The sequence below is a fragment of the Rhincodon typus genome, chromosome 14 (assembly GCF_021869965.1).
Source record: "Rhincodon typus isolate 14 chromosome 14, sRhiTyp1.1, whole genome shotgun sequence".
Taxonomy (NCBI): Eukaryota; Metazoa; Chordata; class Chondrichthyes; order Orectolobiformes; family Rhincodontidae; genus Rhincodon; species Rhincodon typus.
In genome coordinates, this window is record NC_063345.1 from 48,662,352 (window position 1) to 48,685,289 (window position 22,938).

Genomic DNA, 22,938 nt, shown 5'->3' on the forward strand with positions numbered 1-22,938 from the left:
TTTTTTCTGAAGAAGGGTCTCGGCCCGAAACGTCAGCTTTCCTGCTCCTCTGATGCGGCTTGGCCTGCTGTGTTCATCTAGCTCTACACCTTGTTATCTAACATAATTCATACCAGGTTTAGTCAGGAGCAGCGACAGAAAGAACTATTTAGTGCAATACTATTCATTGTTAACTTTAACAAGAGCAGTGAAAAAAGGATTTCCAAACCATGCAACTTAAATGATACCTGTTCAAAACCAGTGATTACATGCAAACATACACATAGGCAAATGAGAAATGATCTAACACATATACTATGGGTGGGGAAAAAAATACAGGATAAACAAAATTCTGAAATCCAAGAGTCCAGGCCACGAAGAACAAATTTATTTTCAGTCTTTTTGATTTTTGCAATGCTGACATACTGTTGTCTGCAGACTGATGGTTGTTCTTCAGTTTGATAGTTGATCAGGTGGATCTTCATTTGTCCTGTCACAATACAGGAACAAATGAAGCAAGTGCAAGAAAGAAAAAAAGATGTACAGATGGATGCTTTCCATTTGCAGGCTCTAGATATTCCTTCTCTGCAGCTCTTGGTGTGACAACATTTTAAAACCTGGCAGCTGCACAGACAAAGGGCTGTTATCAAGCACTATCCTTAAGTTGAAAGATTCTCGGGGCTGCTTGATCTTAAATTCTTTGTTTCACTACTTCAAAAAGAAATACTGTTTTTGGTGAGCATTTGACATCCCTTTTCTGAACTGCACAATCTGAAGCTGGTAGTTCTTATTTCGTGACTGAAGTGTTCATTTAACCTCCTTCTCTTTGTAATTTTCCCTCTCACTGCTTCAAAATGCAGCATTGTACCGCATAGCTCAACAATACAAACCTTGCTGGTTTTTTTTCCAAAAAAATATTTTTGGTTGAAACAGTGAGCTGAGAGTTGAAAGTGACTTTTCGACTGGGCAGTAGTTTGTCTCTCTTAAAAAAAGGAGAGCAAACAAACTGATCTTTGTTTGTAGTACCTGGTCTAGCTATTAATTGCAAGTTGATTCGTGTTTAAAGAATGCTGTAGGAACATTTTGGTTCCATAGATGCGTCATACTCAACTTTTGGCAGATGTTTGGATGTTAACAGGGTGCCATCACAGGGAGGCCACTGCTAACCAGCCTAACAAAGCTAATGTTAAATCAAAAAGAAGGAGAGAGAAACCAAAGTTTGAACTGTGTGTTTTTTGTCAGAAGGATTATGGCTGCCAAAGCTACAGGTCAGCAGTCTCATTGCTCCCTTGTTACCTTCGATTATCAACTTATTGGAAGTTTGTAGAATAGAATCTCAGAATTAAATGACAATCCCTCGGAGCCAACTGGAAGTGTTTCCATTCATTGCTGTCTTCAGAAATCAAGCAATATACAATTCCAAGTGCCCATGATACTATGCATCTTCAAAACTGCTCAAATGAGCAGGCCAGGTACAACTTCTCCCTTAACTGTGTCTGCTTGCCTCTCCACAAGAGAATGGGCTCAATTTTGAGGATCATTAAATGTTTTAATTAAACTGTGTTGTGAATAAAGGGATAGAGAGGCTGATTTGATTTTTCTATCTTTGTATTGTAATAACATACAGCTGATTTTCAAATTGTAAAACTTTCCTCATTTTTCAGTCAAAGCAGTTCAACTTCCATTTCAGTTTATAGTCAATGAAAAATATGCTGTCTCTTAGTGTATATTTAAAAAAAAACACACAGTAACAGTAGTTGGACAGATGAAGAAAGCATACAATACCTTACAATCTATACAGTACAACAGCAGGCTGGTTCTTCATAAGACTTCAGATGCAGTATTGTGTACAGTTCCAGATGCCACACTTTAGGAAGACGTGAACGTATTGGAGAGAATACGGAAGATGTGCACAAGAATCGTTCCAGGGTGAGAAGCTTCAGATATAATGATTGATTGGAGAAGTTAGGATAGGTTTCATTGGAGGAGAAGGCTAAGAGGAGATTTAATTGAAGTTTTCAAAATCACGAGAGGTCTGAACCAAGTGGAGAGAGAAATCTTTCCCACTCATAAATTAATCAAGAATGAGAGGGTGCAGACTTAAAGTGATTTGTAAAGTAGCAAAGGTGATTTGAGAAGAAACCTTTTCTCGCAGGCAGTGGTTTGCATCTGGAATGCACTGCCTCAAAGAGTGACGGATGCAAGTTTAATAGAGTCACAAAGCAGGCATTAGATGATTATAATAAATAACGAGCAGGGTCATGGGGAAAGGGTAGAAAGATGGCAATAAATCATGAGGCTCATTCAGAAAACTGCACAGACATCTTGGGCTGAATGACATTCTTCTGTACCATTAACAATTCTGTGATTCTGTGATCCACTTGGGGTGTAAAACTATAAAAGGCACTTTTTGTAATTATATGGGGAGAGATTGAGAAATGTTAGTATTCAAGTTGACCTTGGGTGTTCTTGTACATGAGTCATAAAACATTAGCCCCCAGGTACAGAAGGAAATTAAGAAGGAAATGATATGTTTGTCTTACTTATGAAGAGGTTTGAAGAAGAGGGTGTAAAAGTCACATTACAATAAAAGGAAATTGTTGAGATCACACATGGAGTATTCTGCACAATTTGGTCTTACTACCCTGGGAAGGATATAGTTGCTTTACAGAGAATGCAACAGAGGCTAAGCAGGCAAATTACTGGGATGTTTCTTTAGAAAAGATTGAGCCATTAGACATGAATCCTCTAGAATTCAGGCAAATGAGAGATGATTTCTTTGAAACACAAAATGCTTAGAAGGAGTTGAAACTGGCAGGATAGTATCTTAGAATCCCTACTGTGCAATCAGAGGCCATTCAGCCTATCAAGTCTGTACCAACCCTCTCCCCGTAACCCCACATTTACCATTGTTAACCCAAGCCTGCACATCGCTAATGTTGTTTTCTTTGGTGTGTGTATGAACATAGGAATCTGATATACTTATGCTGAATGTTGTTTTTGGTTAGAAATAGTAAGATGATTAAAACAAAAACACACAGTCTAAAACAAATTTTTCCAACCAACTGGAAGAATAAAGCTCAGCTCAGAGGTCAAAACAGTAACGGGGAATAGAACACAATCACGACCCTGGTCTGACTAGCATAAACTGATCTCTTTTAGTTTAAGATACTACTTCGTCACAGGACACTGAAAGAAATCTGCGAATTTTCTTTTATATCATGCAGTTACACATGACAGTGATTACTATTTTGGATCCTAATGTACATTTCAAAACAAAGCAGTTTCAAAAGTTAAAATCCAATTATCAAGCAAATTTAGATCTGGACCAATCATAGCAACAATTTCTAACCTTCAAATTATGAATCATTGAGAACATTCAGTAGGAGACAACATTTTCTTCTAATAGAAAGTATCATCAGGTTATTTTGGCCAGTAAAGGCTACAGCAACCTTTTCTAATGAATAAACACTATCCTGAATGCTACAGTTAACTTAAGGATTTCTGGATTCTAAAATTCTCAATATTTTGCCTGTAAACATTACAATCATTGCAAGGGTGTGATACACGTGTACTTACCCCAAGATGGGAAACAGAAAAAAGAATGTTGACACCAGCGTAAATATTCGAAGCAGCCACATGATAGATTCAATCTTGTTGCTCATCATGAATTGCTTTCATTGTTATATGCCAGGAAATAAAGAAAACAATATTATTAATTGTTTAACAAAGAAATACTTTATAATAAGTAATCTAAATCTAAGTGGGGTATTACTGAGTGGGACATCCCAGGAATCAGTATTGAAAGTGTTACTGTTTCACACTTACTTTATAACCTGGACTCAGGACGTCAATTCAAATTAGTCAACTTAGCAGACAATATTGAGGTGAAAATGACAGTGTAATTAAAAGAAACAACTTAGGCAAGGCAGAATAAGCTGGACAAAATGGGTAAGGCAAAAAACTTCGGATGAAATTTAATACAGCCGAACATAAACATATTACAAACACAAGGAGAAATGGGCAACAATTGGTACTGACAGAGGTACAAGAGAAATTGAAAGACATCTGACAAACACAGTAGATTTAATATTTAATGTTTTTAACCAATACAAAACAGCAAAGTCATTAGAATAGTTGGACAAATAGCCACAATAGTCATTTAGAAGTCAAAGGAAATCATGATCACTGTGATATCCAATGTTTGAATGTGCAAGGACATTTGTGTCTTAGGATTCTTAGCTGGAAGGGAAGACTGAAGAAATCTGGGTTCCCCAGTTTTAAAAACTGACCGAGGAGCAGCACTCCAAAAGCTTGCGATTTCAAATAAACCTGTTGGACTATAACCTAGTGTCATGTGACTTCTGATCTTGTCCACTCTAGTCTAACACTGGCACCTCCACATCATAAAAGTTTTATGTTAGATGTGACTTTTGAGTTACGTGAGATTGGAAATGGTAACCAAGAGATAAATGAGAAATATTCTTTTAAATGAAGTAGTATGAGCCGATTTGAAGTTCTAAGTTTAACTTTTCTTCAGAATGATGAATACATAAATTGGACTCTTGAATGGATATTACAATAGGAACTTTAGCACTATTCTAAATAGGAAAACAAAGAAAAGTCATGTCAAATGACTTTTCTGACCTACTAATTATCTTGAAATTTTTCTAACTTCCCATTTCTTGTCACACATCAGGCAAAATTGCAAAAAATTTGGAAGCCAGGTCAGAAAAGAATTCAGCAGAAAAATTTAAATGAGAATATTCCTTCTAAAAAATGGTTGTGGCAATATTAAACTGTTCTATTTCCTGCACTTTGCATTTTTGTGGCTTTTAACATCTAAAGTGTGCAACTTCTTCATAATGATGACAACTAATTTTGTCCAAATAAAACAGAGGTGACAGTCCATGTTACAGGTGCTGTGATTGCAGAATTTGAACTAATATGTAGGAGTCAGGGATGCATGCTCTTTCTTTCACGCCAGTTGTTTTTACGACTTGTTAAAGCAACAGGATACATTCACTCAGAATTTATGTCATACCAACATATATTTTACAGTATAGCATTTTGAGAATACAAAATTTGGAATTCCGCTGACATTCATAAACAGCTGTGTTTTATGAGTTTATGAAGCCGGTGTTTGGCTACTGCATTGTCAATCAGTTATTTTCATTTTAAATACTTGCCAAAATGTGACTCCACTTTACATTTGAATGAACAGACACACTCACCAAAGCAATTACAGCACTTTCCTGGTTTGTACTCATGAAAGAGTTACAACCAGTTTCTTAAAACTAAAGATAAACTTTATTTACTCAGCCGGAAATTTCAGGATCAGACTAGTGCAAAAAAAAAACAAATTCCACCAACTTGAACAACATTAATTGCTAAGATTTTGAGAATCATATTAACTCAACTTAACATAGAGCTAAATGCAAAAACTAGCAGGAACAATGGAAGTTATGCCTTCTAGTGGAAAACAGAATTGGTCTCAGAAAAAAGAAATTTTAAACATTCAGTTTAGAGTCTTGCTGTCCTACAATTTAGCCATAATTGTATGTCATTCAGAACTGGTGTAAATGTCTAAGAATTATACTCCGTTCCCTTGTCTGATGACTGGAGTTACGTTAATAACCCAACTAGTTTTGCCAACTCGGGAGTGGCACAAATGGTTGAAGAAATTGACACTTGGCGATTTTTTTTGCAAAAGACAGTTGCAAATTTCCTCCTTAAACAGCCCAAGTACAATGAGGCATTGTTAGAAATTCCAAGCTATTGTATTTTGTTGTCTTCCTCCAGATTCAACATATTTTGACCTTAAATTATTTTTAAAAGAATTTATTCTTTAATGACTTTATTTTCTATCCTGTTTATTTATTGTTTTAGTTTTATTTTACTTCCATTTTGTATTTTAAACCCCTTTCAATCACAGGGCAATTATAAATTTTCCCCCAGTTTTTTTTTTAAAATTTAGATCACTACCTTACTGAGATTGCAATCACAGTCATACAGTGCTTATACACTTACTTATCTGATCATTTCAGGTTTACTTAAGTTGACACAAAAACTGCAATGGGAATTCTGTCTAATACTATTGAGGACAAAAGCCCAAATATGATGCTCCACCACAACTGTTAAAACATCAACTTCAACAGAATTATAGTTTTTATTCTTAACCAATAATAACAATAGGAGTAACAGCCCAAACAAATATTTCTTCTGGATTCTATCTGGATGCTTCACAGCATGGTTTGGCAACGGCTCTTCCCAAGACCGCAAGAAACTACAGAGAGTAATGAATATAGATTGGGCTGTAGGCTCTTCTGAATTTACAAAGTGGAAAGACCTGTACCATACTTGAACTGACTGTTAGATAGCCAGCAGCTCGGAAAAATACCTACCAGCAGTTCACTTTCTCAACTGGACAGCCAAGGAGCAGTACGAATTTTAAAAAAGAAAAAAATAAGGGTGGTTAAGCCCAGGTTAAGTCCCCTGTCAACAACAATTTACACAAGTTCAGCTTTGAAGGCAGCAGGCAGCCTGAACTAAATCTATGGAGGTTGGTATTTCATCACCAAGTCACCCTGTATTTATTTACATATCACCAGTCCTTGAATTTAGTACTGCCTCATTCGGAGAGTGTCAGTATTTCTGACACCACTTTTTAATCTGTCAGCCAGGGCTCCCTGATAGGACCAGATTAACAGCCCCAACCAGGGAACTTATGTTCTATGTGATGCCCAGCTGGCTGACCTCATTACAATCACTAAACAGCGCTTACGATCCATCCTGTAACTGAGCTACAGTTGGGGAAATTCAGTTAAAATCCAAAATTCTTATCACTGTCTGGTATTTCATACTGGAATTAGGAGATTAGCTAAAGAATTAGGCTAAACTGTGATGAACTGGCACTACAATAATGGTCCTGACACCAACTCTAAATTTGTATGATCTTACGAAACATTCACCAATTGGGGCGGGTACCCAATATATGCATTTGATGGTGAAACTGCACTCAAGTCTGAAAAAAACACATCTGAGAAAGGAGAAAATGGGACAGAAATTTAAAGACAACGAGACTCACAATTACACTGCATCCACTAGGATTCTGTGGACAGTAAGAAAGCAAAAACTTGGAAAATTCACTACAGTGGTCTGAAAGCTTTCAGAAGTTCAGATTTTTAATAATACGTTGCACCCAACCCACGCTGTCATAATTCAATAAGGCTATACTTTTCAAATCATTTTTATTTACTTAAATAAAAACAAAGAGCAGACAGAAATAGATTGTTCGAAGTATTTTTCTGAGTTTAGTTTCCCAGTCTATTACATAGCAGCAATGACAATTAAGAATTAGATTCTGATGCTTTTTGTCCTTCTAATGCAATTGTTGAAATACAGGGTATAATCACATTCCTTACTGATCAGGTGAATCCTTTATGATCAATTGATGAATTATAGAAATAAAAAGATAAATACTTACCGAGACCGAAACCGGTGTGTTTGTTTTAGCACTACCATTGCCAACATCAGCACATCCACTTAGGTCAGTAGGTTGCGTAGACCTATCAGTTGATCCTTGCTCCGCCATTTCAAAATTCTCTGATTTGAAACAAGAACACAACATTAGCTCTCCAGTCCAAAAATTACTTTTTTTTTCTACAAGAAACAAGACCTCAGCAACCTTTAACACATGAATATCTCATGGAGCTTCATACAGCTGCATAAAATGAATTCTGAGCTATTGAGGAAATATTAAGAATAATTAACAGCTAGGTCAATTAAGCAAATTTTATGAAGGGTTTTGAAGGAGGTGGAGGAATTGAGAGAGTGAGATTAGGCCTAGAGGATTGAAAGTACAGCCAACAAGTAAAGAGGAGTTATGAGGCATACAAAAAAAGTCCAAGATCAGAGGGGCAGAGTGCAAAATAGTTTTGCTAGAAGACTGTACAGATAACATGAGCAAAGGCATCAAAAAGATAAAAAGGGAATGATTTGTGTATTAGAATTCAATGCATTTCAGCAAGGGTGGCAGAGGCTGATGCAGGATGAAATGTGGAAAACAGTGTTCAGGATGGGCTAACAAGGTGTAGAGCTGGATGAACACAGCAGGCCAAGCAGCAGCAGAGGGGCAGGAAAGCTGACATTTCGGGTCTGGACCCTTCTTCAGAAAATTTTCTGATGCTGTGTTCATCCAGCTCTACACCTTGTTATCTCAGATTCTCCAGCATCGGCAGTTCCTACTCTCCCTTCAGGTTGGGCTGATATCTAAAGATGACAAAGGGCGGCAGACTGGATAGAACGGAATTGGACCAGTTTTTCTCTTTATTAATTCTTTCACATGATGCAGTTGCTGTTGGCTGGACCAGCACTTATTGCTCATTGCCAAATACTGCACTATAAGCATTGAGGGTTGGGGAGGTATAGATACAAACCACTGTGCTTTTCGGAAGGGAGTTCGAGAATTTTGTCCCAATGATGGTGAAGGAAGTCATCAGCATATTGTGTGGCATTGTGGGAACTTGAGGTGATGCTGTTCCCATCCAGCTGCTGCCTTTGTGTTCCTAGACGGCACAAATCACGACTTTGGAAGCCATTTTTGGATAATGTCAGACTCAAGCACATTATTTCAGACAATACTTGAAAGTTTTTATCAAAAAGCCTGATGAATTAGGTCCCTGCGTATAATATTACCCTTGGCCATATCTGCCCCAGACAGTCCCGAGACTGGAGCAAAAACATAATTAAATATGGGCACTCACAACTGTCTGGGAAACTGGCATATCTTTTCTCTTAGGATGGAAAAAAGGAATCACAACTTACCAGCTGACTCATTTTTGTCATACCACGAGCAAAAAGGGATATTGAAAGTGAATGGGTGTTAGCCAAAATATGAAAATAGATCTCATCAACCTTTCATTTCTGATGATGGCCTCATTCAAACTAGGCAGGATGAATTTCAAAGTAACAAATGACAAACAAGACGTGTAATCAATACATTTTCCTTGGAAGGAAAGACAATGTCAGGTAGATTTTTGCCTCATGCAAAACAATACTTTTCGCTATTCCGGTACACGTGACAATAATAAATCAAATTTATTCATTCACTGAATGAGGGCATCGCTGGCTAGACAGCATTTATTGCCCATCCCTAATTGCCCAGAGGGCAGTTAAGAGTCAACCACATTGCTGTGGGTCTGGAGTCACATGTAGACCAAACCAGGTAAGGATGGCAGTTTCCTTCCCTAAAGGACATTAGTGAACCAGATGGGCTTTTCCTGACAATCAACAATGGATTCATTATCATCATTAGATTCTTAATTCTAGACATTGATTAAATTCAAATTCCACCATCTGCCGTGGCAGGATTTGAACCCAGGTCCCCAGAACATTATCTGGGTCTCTGGATTTACAATCAAGTGATAATACCACTAGGCCATCGCCTCCCCATCACAAATTCAATCAAATCTGCTGCAGGTCCAATCCAGTAGCTACACTATTCAAGACTCGGCCATATTAGGCACTGGGTGGATGTGAAGTCCTTAAACGGACATAGATTCTGTGCCCTTGCCACTCTCAATGCTTCTTCCAGTTGCTCTCCAACACGGAGAAGTATCAATTCATCAGCTGAGGGTGTGGGAAAAGAGGCATTGGCAGAGGACAGTTAGCAGGAGGTTTCCTTGCTCGGTGTTGACCTGTTGCTATAATATTCCACTGGGTAAGGCATCAATGTTAAAGATTCATAGGCAATAGAGATGATACCTGAGGTAATTGTGCAGAAGTGGCAAGCGGAGTATTAATGGCGAACCTCTAGCTACATTTAGATATCCATTAACAGAATCAGCTAAATAGCATTTCCAGCCACCTGACTAATGGTCTAGATCATAGAATCCCTACAGTGAAGAATCAGGCCCTTCGGCCCAACAAGTCCACACCAACCCTTGGAGCATCTCACCCAGACCCATTCCCGTATAACCCACCTAATCTACATATCCCTGAACACTACAGGCAATTTAGCATGGTCAATTCACCTATCCTTCACACCTTTGGACTGCGGGAGAAAACCGGAGTACCCGGAGGAAACCCACGCAAACACGGGGAGAATGTGCAAACTCCATACAGTCACCTGAGGGTGGAGTCGAACCCAGGTCCCTGGCACTATGAGGCAGCAGTGCTAACCACTGAGCCACCATGCCAGTGGAGAAGCACTGGAGGAGGCATTGGAGGAGGATGGTCTGATCAACTGGATTAAATATACAAGTCAGTGCAAGAATGACAAGTGTAAATAATTTGCCTTTCTCACAGTCACATCAGATGGTACTTGTGACTTTAAAGAGATTTTTCAGCAGCATGCCAAGGTGAAAATCCAAATGAAGGAATTCAAACATTGAGTTTTGCAAAAGGCAGGCAGAGATGTTCTTCAGGAGAGGTTAGTAATTGTGTAGCAATTGCAAGCATTTTTATTAAGGAGTCGGCATTAAGACTTGAATATCCCTTTCAAGTCTATCATTAGCCTCCTTACAATTCACTTAATTGTGTTCTGCTCATTGAAATCTAAACCATTAAGATAGAAGTACAAGAGTTCGAACACTATTTTCTGGGAGAATCCACCACATATCTTCCTCCTTCCTTCAACACTACTCTCTATACTTCGTATTCACGCTGTTACTGCTCCTTTTGTAAATAGGTTTCAATTTCATGAGCAAACCTACTATTTAGCACTTTAATGAACACTTATTGAAAAAAAGTGCAAATAATCACAGCCATATTTCAAACTGTGCAACATAATGTTTCTCTATGGAGCAGTAAAAAAAGAGGGGAATTCGAGACTGAGCAGTGTTAAGAATCTTTTATGTTAGGGGCCCAGCCTGACAACAGCTTCTGATTGGTTGATTTGTGCAATGTTGAAACGATGCATGCACCAATATCAGCTGAGGAGAAGAAACAGCTAGAACTTGCAGACAGAAAGCATTCATCTCTCCCGGTGTAGGGAAAACTGAAAACCAAGAAAGCTTAAAACAAATAATTCTAAAACTAAGATACATTCGGTCCCACTGAAGCGAGCAATGATAATCACCTACTGTCATCGGTTCTAAATTCAAAAGGATTGAGAGAAAATAACTTTCCACTTTATGGTCTGAACTTTTGATCTTCAGAATTTTGTTTACACTGACTATATATTTTTTCCCCACCCATAGCGTCTGTGTTAAACCATTTGTCTTTCATCTGTTTTAAATCATGAGTGTGTGTGTATTTGGGGAGGTTTGAAGGGGTATAGTTCAGGTTACATAGTAACAGATTAAAATCGTTTCTTGTCTCTGTTATTATTCAAGTTGTACATTAGAATAAGGAGAGTTATTCTTCTGTTACTGACTAAATCTGGTGCAAATTGCTTTTGTCCTGAATAACAGTGGCTATGCAGCTGCTCTGAATTTCCTTTGAGATTTGCCACACATGGATTGGTGTTCTGATACATTTGACTTCCAAAATTAGAAGCCATACATGCACAGACCTCAGAGGTCCATATATCAAATTAAAAAATAGAGGGAGTATTGGTAGTCAGTTAGTAAGGTAAATTGATCATTTTGGTGGTCTCATTTGGATTTTATTTGTTTTGCAATGGCTTGCTGAACAGTGGGACACAATAATCATTTTTCATTTCATCTATTCATGGCACGAAGGCTTCACTCGCCCCAGTTAAATTCTGATAATTTATATGTTGATGAAAGACTTTTACATTCCCTTTCACGTTTGCTGAAAGTCCCTTCGCATGCTCGTTCACACTCATTTCCTTTATCACTTCCCCTCCAAGTGCTTCATATTCAGCCTGGTTCTCGCTTGTATGATGAAACTGACAACTGTCATAAATCATTTTTCTGCTTAAGTTTACCCTTACACCATCCACCAAGTTCTGGCTTTGATTGCTAGTCCTTTCTCTCTATTGTGCGAATACATTACGTCTGCATCCAAATAATTCTTTTTAAAGATACCCCTTGTTCAATATTAGATTTTCCAGCCAATATTTGATTGCAGTTTAACTGGTTCAGATCTGTTCTCAAACAATTGACAGCAGCCCTTCTCCAGTTAAATACTTCTACTAAAGACTGTTCCTTATCCTGTTCAATAGCTGAATAAATCTTATGATACCATTCTCTCAAATGTCAAGCTTACACCACGTATTTGAAGACACCTCATTCCCCTGTGTAATCCAAGGTCACAATACCAATGTCAAAAAAAATCCATATTTATACTGGCAGCCAGATAGATCATGTAAAGCATGATCCGGACCCAATATACCAGGGAGTGGTTCTATGTAGCCCTTTGACCTTGTAGGAATATCTGAAGAAAACAGCATAAGACCATAAGACATAGGAGCAGAAATTAGGCCATTCGGCCTATCAAGTCATTCAATCATGGCTTAAACATTCCTCAACCCCATTCTCCAGCTTTCTCCCCATAACCCTTGATCCCAAGAACCTATCTATCTCAGTCTTAAATGTACTCAATGACCTGGCCTCCACAGCCTTCTGTGGCAGTGAATTCCATTGATTCACCACTCTCTGGCTGAAGACGTTTCTCCTTATCTGTGTTCTAAAAAGTCTTCCCTTTACTCTAAGGCTGTGCCCTCGGGTCCCAGACTCTCCTACCAATGGAAGCATCTTCCCAAAATCCACTTTGTCCAGGCCATTCAGTATTCTGAAAGTTTTAATTAGATCTCCCCCTCATTCTTCTAGGCTTCAATGAGTATAGTCCCAGAGTCCTCAAACGTTCCTCATATGTTAAGCTTTCCATTCCTGGGACCATTCTCGTGAACCTCCCCTGAACCCACTTCAAGGTCAGTACATCCTTCCTGAGATATGGGGCCCAAAACTGCACACAATACTCCAAATGTGGCCTGACCAGAGCCTTATAAAGCCTCAGTAGTACATCCCTGCTTTTATATTCAAGTCCTCTCAAAATAAATGCCAACGTTGCATTTGCCTTCCTGACTACTGACTCAACCTGCAAGTTTACCTTGAAAGAATCCTGGACTAGAACTCCCAAGTCTCTTGCACTTCAGGCTTCTGAATTTTCTCCCCATTTAGAAAATAGTCCATGCTTTTATTCTTCTTACCAAAGTGCATGACCTCACACTTTCCCACATTGTACTCCATCTGCCTCTTCTTTGCCCACTCTCCTAACCTGTCCAAATCCTTCTGCAGCCAAAGTCAAAATCAGAAACAATTTACAAACCACACAAAGTTAATTAGGATGCTGTTGCCACAATACTCCAGTCTTCAGCTTTTGATCTATCATATGCCATTTGCAGAATACTGTCCATCTGTCTGACAAAGGGTATCACAGACCCTTAAATGCTGACACCTATTAAAATGCAACAATGTGAACCAGAACTCGAGACCTCTGCTCGATAGCCATCCTCTGCTCGATAAGCATCACAAACATCACTACCCCACAAATGCATTGATTGACAAAAACCCACAAGCTGGTTGAAACCATTAGCGCTATACCTCACTTATCAATCCATAACCTGGTCAACTCATCTACTGCACATAGAGTCATAAAATCATATAGCATGGAAACAGACCCTTCAGTTCAACCAGTCCATGCCAAACATAATACCAAACTGAACTAGACCTACCTGCCTGCTCCAAACCTTTCCTATTCACACAGGAATCCAAACTTTTTTAAACGTTGTAACTGTGCCTGCATCTACCATTTCCTCTGGAAGTTTATTCTACATGTGAATCACTCCGTAAAAAATTTTCCTCTCATATCTTTTTTAAATCTCTCTTCTCTCAGCTTAAAATGTGCCCCCTAGTCGTCTCGAAATCCTCCATCTTCCATCTCAGCACTTTCCTGTACAATAACAATCACCAGACATGCTTTGGATCAAGGAAAGGATCTTGGGAGTCCAGAACAAATTTCTCACTTAAAAAAAAATCTATCAAATGACATGTTTTAAAAGTACCATGGCAAGAGTGGTCCTTGCTAACGATGTTCAGAATAGGTCATGGCCCTGGTGCAGCTCTGAAGCATTTGTGGAGGGTCACAAATAATACTGCATATTACTGAGGAGTGCCCACTCTACAGACTAAATGGCAGACTATTCAATTTAAGCTTCACAAATAAGGAGGTTATTGCTTGGTTTTGATGATTTGCATTATCTAATTAAAAAACATCCCCAGAACAGGGTTTAGCAATACTTCTTTCCTCCATGGACTTGACATGTACTAAAGTGACAAAAGTTTGATGCATTATGCTTCACATGATCCTAAATCCACCTTATCTCATTTTACCTGATCAATGGATCTAGCTTCCTCCTGAGTCCTCTGCCAGTTGTCTCAAATATTTCACATGGTACTAAGTTCCATATTCAAACGACGGTCTGGGCTAACAAAAAAACTTCCCTTGAAATTCTCATTACGTTCACAAGTGACCGTCTCAGATCTCTGGTCCCTTACTTTAAATTGCTTGATAAATAAAAATGTTATCTCTGTGGTTACCTGCCTCGCTCTACCCCTCTACTCTGCCCCTTCACCCCACTCCAGGGCTTTTCTTCAGATTTTTGATGCTACTTTTTGATTTTTAGAAGTTATCTTTTCATTCTTAGCTCATTGTTAAGATAATATAGTCATCTCGTAACATCTCTAGACAGAACAGCTGGGAAGAAACAGAACTAGAAGAACTCATCAATATCTTTAATAATTATCAATCTTCCATTAAACTGAAAGCCACAACACACAAGGAAAACATTAATTTCCTAGACACAATATTTAACTTGGTGAAAAACGACAGGTAAAAAATTTTTATCCCCTCCCAAATAACTGTCACATATTACAACACACAAAGCCATCACCCTCACCATACCTACAACAAACTGGCGAGGTCACATTCAATACATGCGCATCACATACATGTAAATCTGCAATACTTAACCAGGCAGTTACTACTATTCTTACTGTACTTCATGTAAATGTCATACTTGGCAGTGTGTTTTACAATGCATTTTTGTTTTCACCTCAAACAGTAGCTCCTGAAACTATACAGCCTTAAGTAAAAGATCTGACAGTCATTTGCAAGCAATTCATAACTTTAAAATCACTGAAGTAATCTATTCACGCTCACTACCTCCCACTTGGAGCCTTCTTCTCTCACCTGACCGCAACTTGGAACCTCTACTTCCATTAATATAACTTTTCTCCTTTTGAATCATTTTTTGTAACAAGTGGCCCCCAGAGCTCCAATTACTTTTGTGAACTCTTTCAGTTCCATTATTTGGTAGAACCATCAATGGAAAGATTGATTGATTTATTGTCACATGTATCATCGTACAGTGAAAAACTTTGTTTACGAGCAGTAATGGCAGATCATAGTTAGCAAGGATGTACAGATCAGAGGTTGTAAAAAGACTTAGACAGAGGCATATAGGTTACATTGCACAGGGCATGCGCTAGGCGAGGTCAACATTAGCAAGATCAGTATTATTTGAGGCTGGAGAATCCATTCATGAGTCTATTAACAGCTGGGAAGAAGTTGTTCCTGAATCTGCTCAGGCATGTTCAGGATTCTATATCTTCTGCCTGACAAGAGCAGTTGTAGGTGATCATTACTGGGGTGCGGTGGGTCTTTGTTGATATTGGCAGACTTTCCGTGGCAGCAAGCCGTGTAAATGGAGTCCGTGGCAGTGAGCCACGTAAATGGAGAAGGTTGGCTTCTGTGATGGTATGGGATGTGCACACCACCTTCTGTAGTTTCTTATGGTCCTGGGCAGAGCAATTGCCATGATCAGGCCATTATGCACCCGGACAGTATGGTGCATCTGGGGAAGTTGATAAGAGTCCTTCTGGCCATGCCAAATTTCTGAGCTGCCTAAGGAAGAAGGGGCATTGTTGTGCCTTCTTGACTGTTGCATTTATGTGGGAAGTCCAGCACAGGTCATCGGTTATCGTCACTCTGAGGAACTGAACACTCTCCATCCTCTCAACCTCCGTTCCATTGATGAAGACGGGGCGTGTTCTCCTCCTTTCTTTCTGAAGACAATGATCAGATCTTTAGTTTTGCCGACATTGAGAGATTGTTCTCATTGCACCACAACACCAAGCCCTCTATCTCCCTTCTGTATTTTGACTTGTCATTGTTAGATATTCGTCCTACTACGGCGGTGTCACCAGCGAACTTGTAGATGGCGTTCGTTCAGAATTTAACAACACAGTAGTGGGTGTACAGGGAGTACAGTAGAGGGCTGAGGATGCATCCTTAGCGGGGGGCTCCAGTGTTGAATGCTATTATGGAGGAGGTGCAGTTACCTATCTTCATTGATCACAGTCTGTGGGTCAGAAAGCTAAAGATCCAGTTGCAGAGGGCGGAGCCAGGACCTAGGTCAGAGTTTTGAGATCAATCTGGAGGGGATCGTGGTGTTGAAGGCGGAGCTATAGTCAAAGAGCAGGAGTCTGACATAAGTGCCCTTGTTGTCCAGATATTCCAGCCTTTGGCGGTTGCAGGGGAAGGTACCACGGGGCTGTGGGGGTCGTTGGGATTGAAGGAAAAGTGGATCAGGGTGTCCCGGAGGGAACATTCCATGCGGAAGGCAGACAGGGAAGTGGAGCGGAACATGTGTCTGGTAGAAGCGTAGACTGGGTGGCTGCTTTGCAGAACATCTACATTCTGTCCACAAAAAGACCCTGAGCTTCCAGTTGCCTTCCACTTTAACACACCACTCTGCTCCTTGGCCAACATCTCTCTCTCAGGCTTGCTGCAGTGTTCCAGCCAAGCTCAGTGCAAGCTGGAAGAACAACACCTCATCTTCTGCTTGGAGACCCTGCAGCCCTCCTGACTCAATATTGAGTCTAATAACTTTAGCACCTGAACTCTCCCATGTCCTAGCCCCCTACCCCACACACCAGGCCTTATCACATCACCTGCCATTACACACTAAAATACTGTTAGTCACTAACAGTCTCCATTAACAGCTATTTACCCTCCTAGCCACATCGTTATCAACTCCTTTGTCTGTCCAACTGTTCTCTTCTCTCTTTGGGCTCTATCCCCACCTATCGTTTACTCCTTACACCCGACCCCACCTTACTTTCTGCATATAAACCAAAATTTTCCTAGCTACTACCAGTTCTGATGAAGGGTCATTGAACACGAAACATTAACTCTGATTTCTCTTCACAGACGCTGCCAGACCTGCTAAGCTTTTCCAGCAATTTCTGCTTTTGTCCCTGATTTACAGCATCTGTAGTTCTTTTGGTTTTTAAAATCTAGAATGATTATTCAGTGCAGTCTGAGGGAGTGGTATCATCTCCAAATGAGACTTTACACTAAAAACTTATCTACTTTAAGATGGACAGAATAAAGTTCCATTCTAAGGTAGAAAGGGGTAAAACAAACGGGAGAATTCCCTGTTATTCTTTAGCTCATAGCATTATGTTTGGAATCATAAAAGACTCGAACAAACTAGATTCAAGTAACCATTTGTCCTTACAAGTTTTAAGTACAAACATTAATATTTTAATAATATTGAAAGAAAACAGCAAGTGTCGGGGAACTTTTGTTTACAACCTAAAGAACAGAAATAATGTGGAGCAGATTACCGGCATAAGAAACTGTCATGAGTTTCAAGCCTGAATTAGACGGGTTCAAACAACAAAGATTGATGGGTATTCAAAACAAACAAACAAATTCTGTGGAAAACTGGGCTGATGACTCCAACAGTTCTCTCCTGTCTGAAACTTTCAAATTCAAAACAACAGCAGATGTTTCATCCACCCTCTGGCCCAAACTTCATCCTTCAACCAACACCAAAATAATAACCAAAATAATAATAACAATAACTGGCCATTTATAAATTCACATCCTATTTGCAAGATCTTCTTGTGTGCAAAATGACTGCAACAATTGCCAATGCCTTATTTTTGAAACACAGTCACTATGATGACCAGAGGATGTAATTAGATGCTAGCTAGCAGCAAGGTTAATCTTTTAACAGTGTTGTAATCAGTTATTCAGAATAATTCAGATTCCCTCTGGCCACCATTCTATTCCTTCTTTATACCAATGGTCTCCTCTATTCACTAAACTCTTGCCCAACATCCATTTTTTATTGTTTCAGAGATAGTAGGAATTGCAGATGCTGGAGAATCTGAGATAACAAGGTGTAGAACTGGATGAACACAGCAGGCCAAGCAGCATCAGAGGAGCAGGAAAGCTCCTGCGTTTCGGGCCTAGACCCTTCTTCAGAAATGGGGGAGGGGGAAGGGGGTTCTGAAATAATTAGGGAGAGAGGGGGAGGCGGATAGAAGATGGATAGAGGAGAAGATAGGTGGAGAGGAGACAGACAGGTCAAAGAGGCGGGGATGGAGCCAGTAAAGGTGAGTGTAGGTGGGGAGTTAGGGAGGGGGATAAGTCAGTCGAGGGAGAACGGACAGGTCAAGGGGGCAGGATGAGGCTAGTAGGTAGGAGATGGGGGTGGGGCTTGAAGTGGGAGGTGGGGATAGGTGGGAGGAAGGACAGGTTAGGAAGGCGGGGACAAGCTGGGCTGGTTGTGGGATGCGGTAGGGTGAGGGGAGATTTTGAAGCTTGTGAAGTGCACATATATACCATTGGGCTGCAGGGTTCCCAAGCGGAATATGAGGTGCTGTACAGTATGTGTGGATACAGTATACCACATTAGCAGATGTTCCCATTGTGGCCTCCTCTACATCAGGGAAACCAAGCGGAGTTTTGGGGACCGCTTTGCGAAACACCTACGCTCGGTTCGCACTAAACAACTGCACCTCCCAGTCGCGAACCATTTCAACTCCCCCTCCCAATCCTTAGACGACATGTCCATCCTGGGCCTCCTGCAGTGCCACAACGATGCCACCCGAAGGTTGCAGGAACAGCACCTCATATTCTGCTTGGGATCCCTGCAGCCCAAAGGTATCAATGTGGATTTCACAAGCTTCAAAATCTCCCCTCCCCCTACCGCATCCCAAAACCAGCCCAGCTTGTCCCCGCCTCCCTAACCTGTCCTTCCTCCCACCTATCCCCACCTCCCACTTCAAGCCCCACCCCCATCTCCTACCTACTAGCCTCATCCTGCCCCCTTGACCTGTCCGTTCTCCCTCGACTGACCTATCCCCTCCCTAACTCCCCACCTACAATCACCTTTACTGGCTCCATCCCCGCCTCTTTGACCTGTCTGTCTCCTCTCCACCTATCTTCTCCTCTATCCACCTCCCCCTCTCTCCCTATTTATTTCAGAACCCCCTTCCCCCTCCCCCATTTCTGAAGAAGGGTCTAGGCCCGAAACATCAGCTTTCCTGCTCCTCTGATGCTGCTTGGCCTGCTGTGTTCATCCAGTTCTACACCTTGTTATCTCCATTTTTTATTTCTAGATTATATGCTGTCAGTGCATGAAATCTACAGTCCTCTCAGTAGATCAATAAGTTCACTAAAACAGATCTTCAAATTATTACTGATGATTAAAGTGGTGTTACAGGAATTAAAAAATAATCATTAAATAAAAACCGAAAGAAGTGCGGATGTAGCACATCAGAAACAAAAACAGGAATTTCTGGAAAAGCTCAGGTCTGGCTGCATCTGTGGAGAGAAATCAGAGTTAATGTTTTGCGTTGAGTGACCGTTCCTCAGAACTGTTATGTTAACCGTTAACCAAAACGTTAACTCTGATTTCTCTCCACAGATGTTGCCAGGCCTGCTGAGCTTTTCAAATAAATAATCATGCTGGTTTTCAAAATAGGCAGCAAATATATAATGCCTGTTTAACTCTCAGTCATCAAACTGGCACTCTACCCCATGATTACCTTCAAGTGTTATGATGTAGAAATAAAAATCTTTTTCAATTAACTTTTCTGTATGTTTTCAATCCTCGTCAACAGTATGACTGACATCTCAAACAGAATAATTAAGGGCAAAATTATCACCATTGCTGGCCCTACCATGAGATATGCAATTGATCACTATTATCAGAAGTGTTTCCAAGTGTCTAATTGCTGAGCCCCAAATATCCGCTCCTCCTGGAAACCTTCAATGCTACCAAGGTTAGTTCTGTCAGAAATTTGAAATCTGCACACATAACCTGTAATTATAAAGCAAAATCATTTTTGTTTATTAGGTGATTCCTCTTTAAACTTCAACTCTCATCTGTTCAACTTTCATTCAAAGCTCCAAATTCTCACTCCTTCATAAACACCAACATCAGTGCACACTTGTGAAACTGCTATTCTAAATCATTGTTTACTAGGGTGGGGATTCTTTCTCCTATCACAAGGATGTTCAGAAAGAGAGAATATAACACATCCACTTAAATTTACCAAGTGTGGTTAACATTTAAAGAGATACAAATTGTTCCTCAGATTCAATCTATAAACAGTATCTACAAATTGCCATCCAGGGCTACTACATCATCCCATGCGCTATGGATTAAATGAAATCAGTGACGTGAATTACCAGTAGCAAAATAAACTATCGGAAAAGTAAACATCAAATGCTGACAATGTCCTACACGTAAAGGTAAAGAAGCTATCATAACATTTTTCCTACAAAGAATGTTAATCCAGTTTCTTAATGCAAGTCATTACTGAGAATTCCTTCCTGCAATCTTGCAATTGTGTGCTATTCTGCCATGGACGTATTGCAAAATATCATCTGCACATTATGAAAGATGCTATTAGCTGCAAAGTCAACACAGAAGTGATATTTATATAGTGTTAGAGGTAGTTCCAATGCCAGTCCGTTGCTAGGCATTTTTTTAAAAATACAACTGCCTTAATAAAAGAGGGGCAACTAATCCAAGACCGAAGCCCAACAGCAGCACATTAAAAGCTAACGCTAAAAAGCTAACGCATTGCAAAGGCTCTGTAAAACTGCCGGGTCGCAGCATCATGTGTAACGCCCCATGTGTATCACCGTACTCAGCTGGGTTGCTAGGAGCAGGAGCTGGGCCCATCCCTCCCATTAGCCCCTGCCCGTACAGCCTGTGCCAACGGCGATGTCGGCCTACAGTGGAGTTGCAGCAAGTTTGCGGGGAAGCAACGCCAGGGCCCGAGACTTGTCGCTTCTACTTCGGGTACAAAGATGAGGCTCAGTACCCCGACCCCCATCAGCATCACCTACCTGCAGCCTCCCGCTCAAGTCAGCTTCTGGACAGCGGCCTGGGCACTGCTCGCAGCCAATAACCGCCGGCACACTCTTGACCAAACACAACGGAAGACCGCTGATTGACAGCCCCACCAGCCATCCACAAGGCCGTCTGTCCCCTCGCCGTTGGACGGCTGACCAATCAACGCAGGTCCACGAACAGGTTAGGTTGTCATCGAACAATGATGAGGTATTGTCGGACCAGCACGCATGCGCTCCCAATGCATCGTGGGGGCTGTAGTGCACACTGTCGCAGAAGTGCAGTGTGAAATTCCCAGATGTTTTCTAATCAATCTGTCCGGAGAAGATATTATTGCACGCCTCTGGAGTACATGGGACTTGAACCCAGATAGGAGCACGACCACTGTGCCAGAAGCGTCCGCAGGATAAAAACCCCCTTGGGAGGAGGAATTAGAAACTACTGAGGGAATTAGAATATCTAGGGTTCAAATTAAGTAGGACTTCAAAAGGCTCTATGGACCAGATTTATTGTGAATTGACAGATTAACGTAGTGGCAAGCAGACCGGAGTTATATGCATTGAGTATTGTGCAAGTTTCCTTTCAAGGGGCCCTGGCATCCATACTAGGCAGAAAGGGAATGGGATAAACTCGAATTAAACTGGACTAAGACCAGTGTCTTGGCAAGTCAAATGACTAGGGCTATAAACTAAAAATCTAGGAATGGAGTTCAATGAAGAAAAACTAAAAGTCCAAACAGAAAAAAACAAGACCATAGATCGGACAGTGTGACAGGAAGGGACGATTAAAGAATTTGATAGTAATTATCAGTGAATAAGGTCAAATCTGGAAGAAATAGTGAATTTATTTTTTTTTAAATAGACCATCAGAATGCTAGTTGGCTTGAGGACAATTAATGAATTTAATAGTAATTATCAGTGAATAAGGTCAAATCCCAAAAAAAAGTGAATTTCAATTTTAAAAATTTAGACCATCAGAATTGCTAGTTGGCTTGATAAATTAATGCAAAATAAAAAGAAAAACTCAACAATATAAAGACAAATAAAATAGAAAATAAAGGGGGATATCTTTGATAATATTAGCTAACATAAGAACAGTAGTGAGGAAGGATCGTGGCTCAGAAGATCAGGCAGTGGTTACATAGTGTTTAGCACTTCTGCCTGACAGTGTCAGAGACACAAGTTTGAGTCCAGCCTTGGATGACTGTGTGGAGTTTGCACATTCTCCCTGTGTCTGCTTGGGTTTCCACTGGGTGCCCTGGTTTCCTCTCACAGTCCAAATATGTGTATGTATGTAGATTTGCCATGCTAAATTACCCTAGTGTCCACGGATGTGCAGGATGTGCAGGTAAATGTGGGGTCACAGGGTTAGGGTGAGATGCTCTTTGGAAGGTTGGTGCAGACTCGGGTTTAAACGCCTCCATCTATACGGTAAGGATTCTATGATTCTATAATTCTAGTAGGATAACCCAGGCTAGAGGTAGGAAGAAACTAGGATAGAAAATACTGGTGGTGATTTTCTACAGAACCCCCAAGATGCTAACAATGGAGATAGCATTAATCATGCCATAATAAGAATTTACAACAAAACAATGCAATAATCATGGGTGACATTTAGCTTCACAGAGACTGAATGAATTAAATTGGCAAAAATAGCTTGCAAGATAAATTCATGATATGAATTTGAGATATTATTCTGAAAAGTCATGGAATCATGCAGGGTAAATGTTGGTTTGTATTTTAAAGAAACCGAAAGAACTGTGGATGGTGGAAATCAGAAACAAAACACAGAAATTGCTGAAAAAGCTCAGCACGTCTGGCAGCATCTGT

At 40.3% G+C, this 22,938-nt stretch overlaps 1 protein-coding gene across 6 annotated transcripts in view; it reads right to left on the minus strand.

Moving 5' to 3' along the window:
• LOC109915162 (transmembrane protein 33-like) overlaps positions 1–21,283 on the minus strand; it is a 137,943-nt gene extending 116,660 nt beyond the window's left edge. For 3 of the 6 annotated variants that reach the window (XM_048605387.1, XM_048605386.1, XM_048605388.1), the window contains exons 1-3: positions 21,106–21,208; positions 7,466–7,584; positions 3,559–3,653 (exon numbers count right to left, since the gene is read on the minus strand). In XM_048605387.1, the coding sequence (XP_048461344.1) occupies positions 3,559–3,653; positions 7,466–7,573 (203 nt within the window). In that variant the 5' untranslated portion in view covers positions 7,574–7,584; positions 21,106–21,208. Of the gene's footprint in view, positions 1–3,558; positions 3,654–7,465; positions 7,585–19,928; positions 20,069–21,105 lie in introns of those variants that run through there. The other 3 variants (XM_048605385.1, XM_048605384.1, XM_048605390.1) reach the window with 3 other exon arrangements.
• Positions 21,284–22,938: the final 1,655 nt, after the last annotated feature.